Source organism: Diadema setosum, chromosome 6, assembly GCF_964275005.1.
Source record: "Diadema setosum chromosome 6, eeDiaSeto1, whole genome shotgun sequence".
NCBI lineage: Eukaryota > Metazoa > Echinodermata > Echinoidea > Diadematoida > Diadematidae > Diadema > Diadema setosum.
The window spans coordinates 5,895,156-5,910,163 of NC_092690.1; the positions used below are offsets into that span (position 1 = coordinate 5,895,156).

The 15,008-nt window shown below is 39.4% G+C and overlaps 1 protein-coding gene across 1 annotated transcript in view; it reads left to right on the forward strand.

Moving 5' to 3' along the window:
• Positions 1-15,008, forward strand: part of LOC140230192 (uncharacterized) — a 52,091-nt gene that overhangs the window by 14,739 nt on the left and 22,344 nt on the right. The window contains exons 12-13 of the mRNA XM_072310375.1: positions 13,429-13,500; positions 14,847-14,918. Coding sequence (XP_072166476.1) covers positions 13,429-13,500; positions 14,847-14,918 — 144 coding nt within the window. The remainder of the gene's footprint in view (positions 1-13,428; positions 13,501-14,846; positions 14,919-15,008) is intronic.

The following is a 15,008-nucleotide window of genomic DNA, read 5'->3' on the forward strand; positions in this document are numbered from 1 at the left end:
TATTGAAAATTTAGATCTGTCAGCCTCTAGGGGGTGTTTCATCAACGTTTGTCAGCGCTGACAAGTCAGCGCTGACAATTTTCAGCAAAATCCTCGGTTTTGATTGGCTGATATGCTCTGGTCACTGACTGTTACTATGGTGATTCAAGTTGTCAGCGCTGACAAACGTTGATGAAACACCCCTCTGAAATCTAGGTCACAACGTAAATTTCGAGGCTTTGCCGACGACATCAAGGGGTGAATTGAATCGCCAAGGTCTTAAGCGCCGCACGCGCACGAGCAGCCAGCCAGCGCTGACTCGATCGACTACTCCTACTATAGGCCTACATAGTCTAGTCAGTACACAGTGCATGCATTGTATCATAGAAGTTGCTGTATTGTCATATAAATAGAAAGTTTTGAAAGTTCGTTTTTCGTGGATTTAAAGTGTATCTGTACACAGAATTTCAGTTTTCTGACATTGTAGGTTATTGCACTGGTAATATCTCTATGAAATATTAAAGTGCAACGTTACTCACATACAGAGATATAGCAATAAAGAGCCATAGAGCAATCTCTAAAATGCCAAATACGTGTGCCTTGATTTAAGAGTAGTCGTCTGGCGTTATCGACCGCATTCGATTGCGGAGTTCGATAATTAAAATCTGTACGGTCAGTGTACTACGATATACTCTCAAAACAGGCAAACGCAAATGTCTACGTACGCAGGTAGTTTAGTGCTTCCGCGAAGCGTCGCACCGCACTGACCAGGCCGGTGTAGCGGCAGATAGCGTTCCGCGGCGTTTTTTGCTCTCAAACAGTATCCGCCGGCAGATCGTGTCCTAACACTTGCGGATACTGTTCTAAAGCGCAGGTATCGTTAATATCGTTGCTTCTCACTGTGGTTTCTTCTTTTCGCTGCTTCTGCCAACGCGCCCCTGCTTGTTCGCTGCTTCCATTTCGAGTTTCACGTACAATACCTCGATATTTGCTGCTTCCGCCCCTCGCTGCTGCTGTTTCGCTGCCTCCACTTACACTCCAGACCGGTATTCCGTGGTCGATGTGGAGCTAGCTCTGTAGTCCGGGAGCCAGCGGGGGTCAGCCTAGCTGAAAAGGTTACCAATTTTTATGTATATAGCAATTTAGTACATATGCCCCTACGTATGGAAATGCACGTCTGGCTGGTCATCGGTGGTGGGTGTGGCCAGGAGGGCCAAAAAAAGGACCCCTCAAAATTAGGCTAGCCTAGCTGGAAAAGTAACCCCATGAAAACAACTGGAACTTGTTCGTTACACTTACAGGATAAATGAATGACCATTGCCAGACGTTTTAAGTGGTGGGGGTAGCCGCCAGACGCTCTTAAAGGCCCAACTCCAGCTAGGCTAGCCTAGCTGAAAAAGTAACCTCATGAAAACCACTGGAACTTGTTCGTTACACTTACAGGATAAATGAATGACCATTGCCAGACGTTTTAAGTGGTGGGGGGTAGCCGCCAGACGCCCTCAAAGACCCGACTTTTTCCAGCTACGCTAGCCTAGCTGAAAAAGTAACCTAATGAAACCCACTGGAACTTGTTATTTACACTTACAGGATATATGCATGGCCGTTGCCAGACGTTTTAAGAATTCAATTCAATTCAATTTTATTTCCATTTCCATTGAATAAACAGAAAAAAAATATATACAATACATTTACAGAACAAATTTATAACAATTTCAAGGAAAACGTACAAGTGATCACGAGTAACAACAGAATTTCGTTTCTGAGGTATACGTAATACAAAGATTAGAATGGAAATGGAGGGTCCCACTTAAAAAGCAAAGCTTGTAGGGTATGGGACTCTCAAAAAATACGTACACAAAGTCAAAGAAACCAATGTCAACTGACATGAAATTAACTTAGGAAGGGGAAAAGAAAGGAGAAAAAAAAAGAAAAAAAAAGAAAAAGAACAAAAAAGGGGGAAATGAGACTATGGTACAACACACGCCATCGTGGACACAAGCATACTGTACTTCATGATGAAAATGCAATAACAAAACAATACAACGCTCCCTGGTTTGAAATTGCGATTGATTGGGTGCATATGCCGGTATGAATGCATAGGAACGGATTTAAAAAAAAAAAGAGAGAAAGAGAATAGACTCACTGTTACTGGTACAATAAAAGAAATATCTGAGGTAAACTTATGTTAGACAGATTTTTTCCATAAAAGATGATTTCTGTGTGATATCCTAATACTTGTAAAAACAAACAAACAAACAAGCAAACAAACAAACGACTTGATTGAGAGAATGAAACCAAACCTAATTTGGTTGTATATCATAAGATTTCAACAGAAAGGATTTTAATTTGTTCTTAAAAGGATTCAAAGTTTGTGCTGTTATTATGTCGTTGGGAAGTGAGTTCCAATACTTTGGCCCCTCGTAGATGAAGTGGGGGGGGGGGGGGGTAGCCGCCAGATGCCCTCAAAGACCCAATTTTACCAGCTAGACTATAGCCCTGGCTGGAAAAGCAACCTCCTGAAACCCACTGGAACTTGTTCTATGTTTGTATCTCACCTGATAAACACTGTCGACATAGTATTCTGGTGTTCGTTCAATAACTTTCCACACTTTTGAGCTATATGACCACCAAATTCACTCCTCAGATCATCTAATGATTGCTGTCAAGTGTTAATATTGGTGAAGTCCGACTACGTCAACAGTCAAAAAGTCAATGAACTAGGCCTATGCCATTTGAAAATCTCTGTAATCACAAAGTCGATACGTGGCCGAGACATCACTTCGCTTTTGCCTTGTTAGATGGTGAATATTTGTAAGCTTCCGTTTCTAATTCATACAGCACCAGCATACATGTCTGAGAATAGCGGTAAAGAAGATTAGAGTCTTTGGCAACAAGTGCAAAATTAAATTCTGTGCCTTATTTGCTAAACAAACGTGGTAGGAGGACAACAACCTGTTAGGCAATATGGCGGACCAATAGCTCTATGTTATTAGTGTTATAGAATAAAATGACAATGATGTAGTTCTGAAGCATACTTTTCATTAGATGCTTTCGCAATGACTCAATGTATACTTTTAATCGAACTAAGTATATATCCATGACTTGCTCATGAATTACGGCAGAACGATTCGGTGAGGAAAGTTTTCTGTCATGTCATTACGGAAGAAGTGACGTGTCAATATTTTGCTATTTGTTCCATAATTATTTCTGAAGTGGTTTAATGTATTTTCCTAAAACATTTTTCCTTTTATATAATACCTACGTTGCATCCAAATGCCTATTCGTTGAAAAAATGTATGGCCATGTATTCAAAGGTCAAAGATCATAGGTTAATGGAAGTAGGGCATACATTGTACAACATTTCACTAAGTTGTTGTTGTTGTTGGTTTTTTGTTGTTTGTTGTTGTTGTTGTTGTTGTTGTTGTTGTTGTTTTTTTTTTTTTGGGGGGGGGGGCATGATTCAAAGTGTCCTAAAACCTTGTATAATACATGCAGGCCCTATTTAGTTTTGTAGTCACGACTCTTGCTATGTATGATGCCAAACTCTTCCCGCTCATACAAATGCAGCCGTTTCAGGGAAATAATGATTGGTAATGCTGAAGTGGTTCATAACATTCCATTGATACTATGTATAGAACAGAAAGTGAATTTGACAATGGTATATGATATCCGCAATTTACTCTTTGACAGGTTCTATCATCCGATTAATAATGTATAAATTGAATATACAGTAGTCCCCTATTCAGTAACTACAGGTTAAGTTAGATAAGCTGCATTCATTTTGCAAGCGACCATGGCGTTATAGCCAAAGATGATTGAATTCTGTAAATCTCTGTGTGCCTGGACAGGATTGGAAAACGAAGCAACTTTCTGTGTATAGAACAACGAAACAGAAAATGGTGCTCGCAGTATTCTCAGTCACTTTGTTATGCCTAATGATGGTTTGCTCATTGCAGTTCCGGAATCTCAGCTCGAGGGACTCGAATTGATCCCAAATCAGTCGGCATGCGTGTATCACCCAAAACAATATCTGAACACAATTATAACTGCAGTCCTCCATAGTCGGTATTGGTTGCCGATAAGGGCTGGTATCAAGTTTGATTTTCATATTATTTACAGTACCTTGTATTTAAATGTTTCCATCGAAATGCCCGTATACGGTATGCGTATCTCAGGTAACTCTTTAAACCATAGTTGTAATCTACGTGCCAAGAATCTTATGTTTTCAATAAGCGTGAACTCCAAGACATGTCGTGATAAGGACTTTAAGACAATTGGCATCGTCATTATAAAACGAATTCCCATTTTACATGACACGTTTTTAGATTTTAGATAGAAATATGGATTCGTTTGAATGCATACAAACAGCTTCTTAAATCCTCTTACATTTTGTTTTTAAGATATGGTGTATACTTTAGAAGTGTAAGAAGCATGCTCTTGTTTTAGAGGATTTGAGTACTGGTAAGAAGCATATGTTATTCTTATAGATTATGTGAATAAGTGCGCATTCAAGAACGTTTTGAATAAAACGTATCCAGACAACTAACTTGCTTGTTTCCGTCATATTAATGTGACTAACAAAAGACATGGCGAGGGAACATGCAATGTTATGCTGAGTCGAGGGGAAGGTGCATTCCACTGTCTTTTGTTAAACATTTCAGTACTTCAGCAATGATTGACAGATGATGTCATCTCAAGAATATGAATATTGATTGGTTTGGAAGGATTTTTTTTTTTTGTGGGCGTTCCCAAGTAATCTGAACAAAAATAAAAGAAAAAATCATTAAAAATATATGAAATGTTTCTAGATATTCTTTTCACCGCAAAAGTGATGTTGAGGGTAATATAAATCAACACAGATTAACATGCATTTGGATTTCAGGGCCCCTTTAATCCCTCGAAACTAAGTACATGCAGTATTAGTTTATAGATAACATAATTTTTTTGTTGTTGCTGTGAGCTTATTCATATGAATTTTAGACATGTTTCTCATATGTTTCTGTCATATGCTTTACTGAAGAACAGCAAATGTTGAGTTTATTGGCAAGAGAGGTTGATCATTACTTTACATTTAAGTTCATGCGAAGTGCCGGAGCATAAACTTGTCTTGAAATATTAGCATCCAAAACCCTCCAAACCAAAAACGTGCAATACTAGACACGACAGGAATTCCTTGTTGTTGTGAGTTATGTTTCTTAAAAACACTGATTTTTTTTTCTGCTTTTGCAATGTACTATGTTTATAAACACTCTTGAACAATTTTCAGATTTCGTTTCTTTCTTAAGAGAAGAAAACGATGAGGTCATGTGAAACATGTTCCTATAAGTTTTATTTCGTTAATAACTTTTCTTTACCCATCTCCTCAACCGTAAGGTGATACTGTACGTAAAAAGTCATAGGCCAAAGGTGTTGAGCTTTACTTCCCCTTTTTAAAGTAAATTTAAGAGCTGGGGAATTATTTTTAAAAAGTTGGCATTTTAAGCTATGTACACCGAGGACGAGTCTTACTGAATGGATTTCTTGTTGCAGTAGAATTGTATTTTTTATGAGCTTGATGGAGTATTAGACAATTGTATAAAGTGTTTGCAAAAACTGTTAATGTATTCCCTTTTGCTAATGTCCAAAGAGTTCATTTGCCAAGTTTTGATTGTCTTTTGTTTTAATCATCAGGGGTTTGTTTTATCATGGTCATAGAGGAAAGAAACTTAATTATAAAAAAAGCCTTCATATAAGAAGAGATACTGACAATTTCATGAAAAGTTGTGATTTTCAACATTTCCAAAATGCAATTGATGAATATTTCTCCCCAGGGCACAGAAAGAAAGTAGTTTTTGGTCTTGTTTTTTTTTTTTTTTTTTTTTTTTTTCACGTCAGTATGTTATAATACCCGCGGGTTTACGCCCATCCCACCAATTTCCATCCGGATACTGTACCCGGCCCTGTTTTTTTTGTTTGTTTGTTTGTTTTTTGTTTGTTTGTTTGTTTGTTTTTTTTTTTTTACACTGCAAAGAAAATGAGAACACTGATGTTTGAGAAAAATCCCGACATGTTTGATTGGGCAATTCTTTTTTGATGTCTATTATTCTTTCCGAATAAGTTTTTTGGTTATCACTGAGGACAAATACAGATACCCTATTTCTTCTACCAAAACCACAGCACTGTATATTCTCATATTTCTACAGTATTTCGTCTCAACACTTGCCCTATTGATATTTCAAAGCATGTTTCCCTGTGCGCTCAAGAAACTCCCCCATTAAAGGAGACCTCCGAGTGATTCTCAGATTTTTACATTATGTACAACTATGAATTACTTATATTGAGGACAGAGTTTCAGAATTTGTGATAATTGGGATGAAGAATAAGAATATTTTCAAAAAATAGAACAAATTGCAATGAATAAGGATGATGACATATATGGGAGAGTCCCCATAAGAATGCATGAGTTGGGGCTCAAGGAAGCAGAACAAAAGAATAAGGCATGCATAGATTATAGACAGGTGAACTCGCAAGCAAGCGGTATTGTTATGGAATCATCATTTCTGAAATAATATGTGAACCTTATAGCTGGTAAAATTGGGTCTTTGAGAGCGTCTGGGGGCTACGCCCCACCACTTAAAGCGTCTGGCAACGGTCATGCATTTATTCTGTAAGTGTAAGAACAAGTTCCAGTGGGTTTCATGGGGTTACTTTCCTAATTTTCAGCTAGGCTAGCCTAGCTGGTAAGAGTTTGGTCTTTGGGGCGTCTGGCGGCTATTGTCTGGCAACAATCATTCAATTATCCTTTGAGTGTATCACAAGAACAAGTTCCAGTGGGTTTCAGGAGGTTATTTTTCCAGCTATATATAGGCTAGTCTAGCTGGTAAAATTGGGTCTTTGAGGGCGTCTGGCGGCTACCCCCCCCCCCCCACCACCATTTAAAACGTCTGGCAACGGTCATGCATATATCCTGTAAGTGTAAAGAACAAGTTCCAGTGGGATTCACAAGGTTACTTGTTCAGCTAGGCAAGCCTAGCTGGAAAAAGTTTGGTCTTTAAGGGCGTCTGGCGGCTACCCCCCACCACTTAAAACGTCTGGCAATGGTCATTCATTTATCCTGTAAGTGTAACGAACAAGTTCCAATGGGTTTCATGAGGTTACTTTTTCAGCTAGGCTAGCCTAGCTGGAAAAATTTGGGTCTTTAAGGGCGTCTGGCGGCTACCCCCCACCACTTAAAACGTCTGGCAATGGTCATTCATTTATCCTCTAAGTGTAACGAACAAGTTCCAGTGGTTTTCATGAGGTGACTTTTTCAGCTAGGCTAGCCTAGCTGGAGTTGGGCCTTTAAGAGCGTCTGGCGGCTACCCCCCACCACTTAAAACGTCTGGCAATGGTCATTCATTTATCCTGTAAGTATAACGAACAAGTTCCAGTTGTTTTCATGGGGTTACTTTTCCAGCTAGGCTAGCCTAATTTTGGGGGGTCCTTTTTGTGGCCCTCCTGGCCACACCCACCACCGATGACCAGCCAGACGTGCATTTCCATACTCAGGGGCATATGTACTAAATTGCTATACACATAAAAATTGGTAACCTTTTCAGCTAGGCTGACCCCCGCTGGCTCCCGGACTACTGGTCCGCACGTATCTTTTTTCTTTCTTTTTTTTTTCGTAGCCAGGCGAGAAATTATCTTATAAATATTCATTACGCAAGCAGGAAAAGCCTCGATTTTCGTCGAGTACGTCTAGTTCTGCGCCGTATCCCAGTGTGTGTGTGTGTGTGTGTGTGTGTGTATGTATGTATGTAGGGGTCCTACGCGTGTACAAATCATTTGGCACTGTAGCTGTCTGCACCAACCGCGATCTGTATTCTGGAAGTAAGAAGAGGAGAGGTTCTCTTCCGCGGTTTGGGCAATGATGATTATACCTCCATGGTAGAGCGATGGAGCTTCATACACGTTTATAGATACTGATATACCGGTGTGAAGTATCAGGCTATGAAGATATTGCTAGAGGATTATAAATGTACTCCAGATGTAAATGACAGGATATTGGCTCAGAATTGTGAAAGGTCAGGAGGGCAACACATTTTATTGATTTATCATGGTTTTATTTTTGATATGCACAAAGATCAAAATATGTAGTTCACGTCAAAATGGATGAGTTACAATTGAAGAATTCAAGTTTTACATATGGGGGAACTATATTCAGCAATTTAAATCAATATTTCTATGTATTAGCTAACTGAACATTTGCATAATCATAATAAAACATAGGAAGCGGCCATGCATGAGAAAAGATAATTATGGTAGTTTATGTTGTAGTCAGGACCTCTTTTGGAGATTTTTGGGCAGTGAAAAATGTGAGGGCAAACTCTTAGTCAAATACCAAAGAGAGTTTGTGCAAAGTCACCTAAAGCTTCCAAATTTCTTCACATATTATTGAAAAATAGTAATTTGGGAGCTGTCCACAATTGTGCATTAGATATCTCGATTGATATAACTTTGGGACAATTTCACATACAAAGGACATGGCTGAAGAGCAAGTCTCAGATTTATTGAAACCTAAAGCAACATGGGTGCCTTGTACAAAATTGTGATGAGATCTGTAGGGAGAGAGAAAAATACAAATGGGATAAGAACGCTTTTATGAACACAGGTGTACTTCTTTTGTATAGCTTTATAACTGTAAAGATTACAAATGGAAAAACTAGACTTGGAATTTGTCATCAAGTTGACAAATTAGGTGATCCGATGTATTCGAAAATCAATGATTTGAGTCCTGACCCCATTAGGCATGACCATACATGTTTCATCTGTGTTTAGGGACATTGGCCGTGTGATGGGATTCTCATTTAGAAAATGGAGTCAGGTCTGCCATCTTTGGTAACAAATTCCGTATACATTAACGAAGATACAGAATGAAGTATGTTTGACCATTGACCCTACTTTGCACAGCCAAGATGGCATCTGAGCAAAAAGCTTTAATTTTAGCAAAGTTTTTCGACATGATTTGGACGTTGTATGAAAAAAAAACGGAGGACACATAACGATAGCGCAAAGTCTCATACAACATATTAAAATCTGGGAGGAATTCACGGAAGGGTATAGTGAGCTAGTGCTCGGCTGCTTGGACCCTAATTTACATACCCAAGATGGTGTCCGATCAAGTAGTTGTTATTTTATGAAATAATGTACGTGACATGAACTAAACATGTGCGAAATATGGTGGTGATAGGGTATGTTTTTCTTGAGTTATTGCAAAGACAGTTGCAGAAAGAAAGAAATATTTCAATACATCGAAGATAAGCTTTAATTTCAACAAAGTTTTTTGACGCAATCCCGACATCGCATGAAAAAAACCAAGGGCATATTCACGATAGCCCAAAGTCTCAGCTACAACATATCAAAATCTTGGAGAAATTCACCGAAGCATAAGTGAGCTAGTGCTCGATAAAGATAGTCATGTCAATTTTCATTTCCAGAAAAAAACTGCACTCCCATAGAGATAACACGTAAACTGGTCAAATTTGACAAGGTTACATTCAATCCATTTTACGAGGTGATACCATCATCCAATCAAAATTGTGTTATTACATTTATGAAAAAACTTTTAATAAGCTACAACATACTGAAATCTGGGTGACAATCGGCAAAGGATAAGTGAGATATGCTCGAGTAAACTTGAAATTTGATGACGTCATTCTGAAAATTTACTTTTTTATTTTATTAAGAAATTTGATACCGCCAACCCAGGAAATGACATGCACAACTCATCAGCTTTCAGAATTCGTAAAGAAAATTGGGGGTCACCGTCCATCCTGACGAGTAAAATCGGATTTAAAATTGGCGGTTTTTTTTTTTTTTTTGCATTGTTGCACTGCATATCGCCATTGACGCGCGCGCGGAATTTCAACTTTGACGGGCCCTTATGACGTCATATTGAGTCGGATTGACTTGAAACTTGGCAAAAATATTCCTTGACATTTCAGGCATCCGATAAGTGTAAAAAAAAACCGGGAAATTTCTATTGTATATGAGCTATGCGTGCCTATATGTGCGCGCACGTACGCGTCCGTCGAATTTTTTCGATTTTTCAAAAAATGCTCCAAATGGTCTGAAACGCGTGCAAAAAAAAATTGAGCTTGATTTGAGCATACAAATAATTTCAACGCGCGCGTACGCGCACGTTTTAAGAGAAAATATGAATTTTGAGAATATGAGTAGAATGCGCATAACTTGAAATATATGTGACGTAAATTTCATTGAAAAAATCTATTCCATTGATGAGATATGATTGAGAATGTGTTTTCATATAATGACGTCATAGTGACGTCACGGTCGACTAATCACTATGATTTGATTAGACCCGTCGTCTTTGGGACATGATACATATATGGCATATGTTTGAAATTGATAGGAAGAACACTTTCTGAGCTTATCAATACACAACTTTTGTCCAGAAATAAAGAAAGAAGAAGAACACAACAAAGAATTCGTACAGATACAGAAGGTGATCCGAGAGGATACTCGGATCACCTAATAAAGAGCGATCTTTAATTCTATTCCATAAGTAGGCAGAAATGCTGCTTTTGAATAGCATGATCCCTCCCCCTCCCCCCCCCCCCCCCCCTCAAACGAGAAAATGAAAGGGAGGCAGAATTCACTCCAGTGCAGGTATCATGCCTCGGTAAATGCAGCACTTTGCTAACTAAAATGTCCGCACATTATAATGTAGCGTATTCAAAGAGAGGCAGATATAAGTCACTGTTGTGTATTCAAAGGGAGGCAGAATTCACTCCATCGCGTGACGTTTCATGCAGCATTTTGCTTACTAAAATGGCTGCCGTAAAGCTCGCGCAACTATTGGTAGGAATATACAGTAGCCACTTGGAACCTAATCAGCAGCGCTAGCGCGGAACTCTTGACAGTCCCTGACGAAGATCACGTGCACGCGGCAGGTTAAGCAACGCTATTACAACGTAGAAGTCTGTATGTACAAAATCCGCCGCTGTACAGTTTCTGCCGTAACTTATCGCGGCAGATTTTAGCCCATGTCGGAACGATAACTGCCGATTGAAACGGTAACCGCCGGCGGATACTGTTTGAGAGCAAAAAACGCCGCGGAACGCTATCTGCCGCTACACCGGCAGCCGCGGCTGCATCTACTCATGCGGATGCATATCATGGCTCGATGACGCGATACCGATAGACAGTATTCGATATAGCTGTGTGCAGACGGAGGTGAACGAAGGAAACGTGCACACACCGATGGTCTACGCGCTACTACTATTTTCAAATCTGGCTACTATTGCAGCGCGCACTAGTGCGTGCTGATTTATCAAAATTAATATTTCAGAGTTTTGGGCATTTTTGTGATGTGATAGAATTTTCTCTAGAGTTCTTAGGACATGCTCTAACACCACTTAAATTTGAATTTTCGGGGAGAGATTCCCTTTAAGAAAGATAATGGTATTGAACGTTACGGTAAGTGATGATCAGGATGATTTGTTGATGGAATTCGAATGTGGAAGCGATGATGGACTGAGTGATACGCTGACACCAGTGATAGCAAGGATGAAACTAGTTCTAGTGATGACGATCCACGTGAAGTTGGAGAAGGTGATGTTGATGGCGAGCCGCCCGACGGAGCGCCAGAAAGGAGATGCTACAGGTGAGCTAGGGGAAGGGTAGGTTGAAGCGGTCGGGCCTAGTCCTGTAGAATGGCAGCACGAGCCCTTGCCTCACGACCGGCCAGGGAACAATGTTGGTGACACAGGACCAATGCCAGATGAAAATTCATTTCATTCTGAATTGAAAATGAACCGAGCTTAGTGCTGACTTGAAATCGTAATTCAAAGGAGCAGTAGGGTCTAGCCTAACCCCGGCGGGGCGCTCCACTGGTGTACACTGGCTACAGTGGCTTCGCGTTCGGCCTGGTCGCGATTAGGTCTAGACTCTAGCTACACATTTAGAAAACAGAAGCCCATGTCATTATTTCGGCTGTTGAGCTGAAATATGCGAGACACAACCTCGTAATATCACTCACTGCTAAGTCTAAAACTAAGAAATCTAGACCTTAAATAAACATTAAATTACCTTCTTTCTGACATATTATCCCGAAAGATGTCACACTCTTACCTTCCAATGATCACCCTCATCCCTCAGTTGCAGTTTCACTAAAGATCCTTGTAGGATCTTTGGTTTCACCTTCATTATATTTTGGGATGCTTGAAGCTGATGATGATGTACTTGGGCCCGGGCACACGCACTCGGACGTGTGGTCCCACTTGGTCGTGAATGAAGGCTTAATTTTTGTTCAAGACGCGCGTGTTATCGTCGGTATCATTCAGTAGCGGACTAGGCCAATCACATCACACTCCGTACGGCGGAATGGAATATCCGCCTGATGGAATATCGTTGATTTTATCTTGTATATACGAGACACCATGCCAAGTCGAGCCGAGTCCGTGTCATTTCAACGAGTTGCTTTGCCGTCGCGTTGCGTCAAAGTTCCAAGGAGTTTCTTGGTAGTACTATTAGCGATGATCGCGATGCACCTAGATATAACCATGTACTGTAACGCCGAATGTTTTGCAAGCTGGGTTTTTATTTTCGCCAATATCGCGAACCAGGTGCTATTTGCGAGTTTAAAAACACGCGAAAACATGAACTCTCATTCAGCATACATTTCTCTGTTCAGTACTGTACTCGAAATTGTCGGCAGGTCTCGATTCGCGAAAAATTATACTCGCAAAATATATGGCGTATACAGTGGTAGGCCTACAACGTACGTACCAAAGAGTATCTTTGCGCGCCGGCCAAGCTTACAACTACCCTCCTTGGTACGTACTCCCATGTGCGGCCGTAATGGGCGCATGCATGACTGATGGACTACGAAGCACCGAATAGGCCTGACAACTTCTGTATTCGTGGCCTAAGTTACACTGTAACAGACTTCACTTACACGATGAAATGTTTGATTTCACACTAGGCTTGAAGTAGAAAACAATTGTATTTCATATTTTGTGATATTCAGATCAGAAGTGTGGTGGAATTGCAGGGTACGAGCCTCGACATTTCGCTCTCATCGGGAGCAAGTATCGGTAAACTCAGGCTGATAAGCACTTAAAAGAAAGATCTGTGCGTTACTTTCGGGTTTGCTGTACACCACATGATGTCATGGACCCTTCCTCAAAAACAACTACGGATCTTCGGATTGAACATGATTTAGAATACAATTTTCTAAGCAGCCGTTCTCCAAAGTGCAACTTTCAAAAGGGATAAAGTAAACGCCGTTGTGTTTATCATGCTCTAAGCTCGAAATGGGCATATTATAATTCGGCAATGCTGTTTTTTAGTATTCACTTTTAACCTACGTTCTCTGTATGTTACACATCGACATGATGCTGTCAGTTTTGTATTCAATTTTTTGATGTTTGTTTATGTTTGTCAACCATGCTAACAAAAAAGGAACCTTTCCAACAATGAGATCGTGGAGCTTGAAGAGTACGCATTCAACGGGCTGAGAAGACTAGTAGACTTGTAAGTGTCTCTGTACGTTCATCTTTGCACGTATGCACCTGCAATAAGAAAACCAATAAAGGTAAATATTTCGTTATAAATGACACACCTATAATTGTTGTAACGTGCAAAAGAACCACTACTTTTAAAAAATACAACAATAATGATACTACTACTACTTCTAATAATAATAAGGTCTTATGTATCCAGGGTAGTGGGTGGTGGGTAAAAACACCTTGTCCAAGGACGTAAGTACTGGGCTGGAATCGAACTCGGGTCGTCCGAATGGGAGTCGGGAATTTTAGCGCCCCCACAATAAACGGGAAGAATCGCACTGATATTTCCAAAGTGGTGGAATGAGTGAACTGCAGGTACCAGTTTCATTCCATCAGGGATTACTCTCTTAAGTGTTATCTCCCTGATTGCAGCAACCAGGGGTAAAGGATCGAGTCTTCAGGGACAAAAATTTTGCTAGGGATTACTGGTGCTCAGTCGGCAAGATCGTCGGTATTGTCGAACCCTAATGGAATCCAAATTTTCTCTCTCATTTTCATTGTTGTGATATATTTCTAGTCACTTTCCCTATTTCGTTGAATTTGAATGTATACACGTATATACGGTATATATATATATATATATATATATATATATATATATATATATATATAACTATACATACATACATATATCATATACTGGAATTCAAATAGAAGATAGTGATTCGATTATCATTCATATGAAAATGAGAAAGGAAAATGGGATTCCATCGGATGCAAACCCGATACCTCTTATACAATAGGAGAAACAGAGGGAGAGAGAGAGAGAGAGCAAGAGAGAGAGAGAGAGAGAAAGAGAGATAAACTACATCATTGGTATGAATGCCATCATGAGGCCTTAGTGTCAATGTATAGATTCAAGATGTAAATAAGGAATCAAGTTTTGTTATTTGGTCCTTCTTGTTGAGGTTGTCTAGTTGTTTGATTTTGCAGGGAGCAGTGTACTGTTATAAAAGTAATATTGTAGAAATTTGTCAAGTAAGATAATTTCATGAAAGGAAATTTCCCTGGGAGTATTGGAGGGCAGAAACTTCCACCAAGGTTATTTCCCCCGACTTCAAGTAATGAAATATGTATATATAAAAAAAAAAATATATATATATATATATATATATATACATATATATATATATATATATATTTTTTTTTTTAATACTTGATGGAAAAACAAATTCTTAGTTTGCGAGAAATTTCAAACAGGTAGAACATATAAAAGTAAACAAACAAAAGAGGCAAAATCAATCTCGGTTGAGCATCTGTGAACATTATTCAAACACATTTTTTTTTTTTTCATTTGTATTTGTCTGAAAGGGATCTTTCGAAGAATAACATCAGGACCATATATGGAAACTCATTTGCAGGCCTCCCCGCCTTGTTACAACTGTGAGTATGATTAAAAGAACGTTAACTATATATGTGACCCTGCATCACAAAAACCAACAAAAAGTCACCGGAGACGGATTTTTAGTCAAG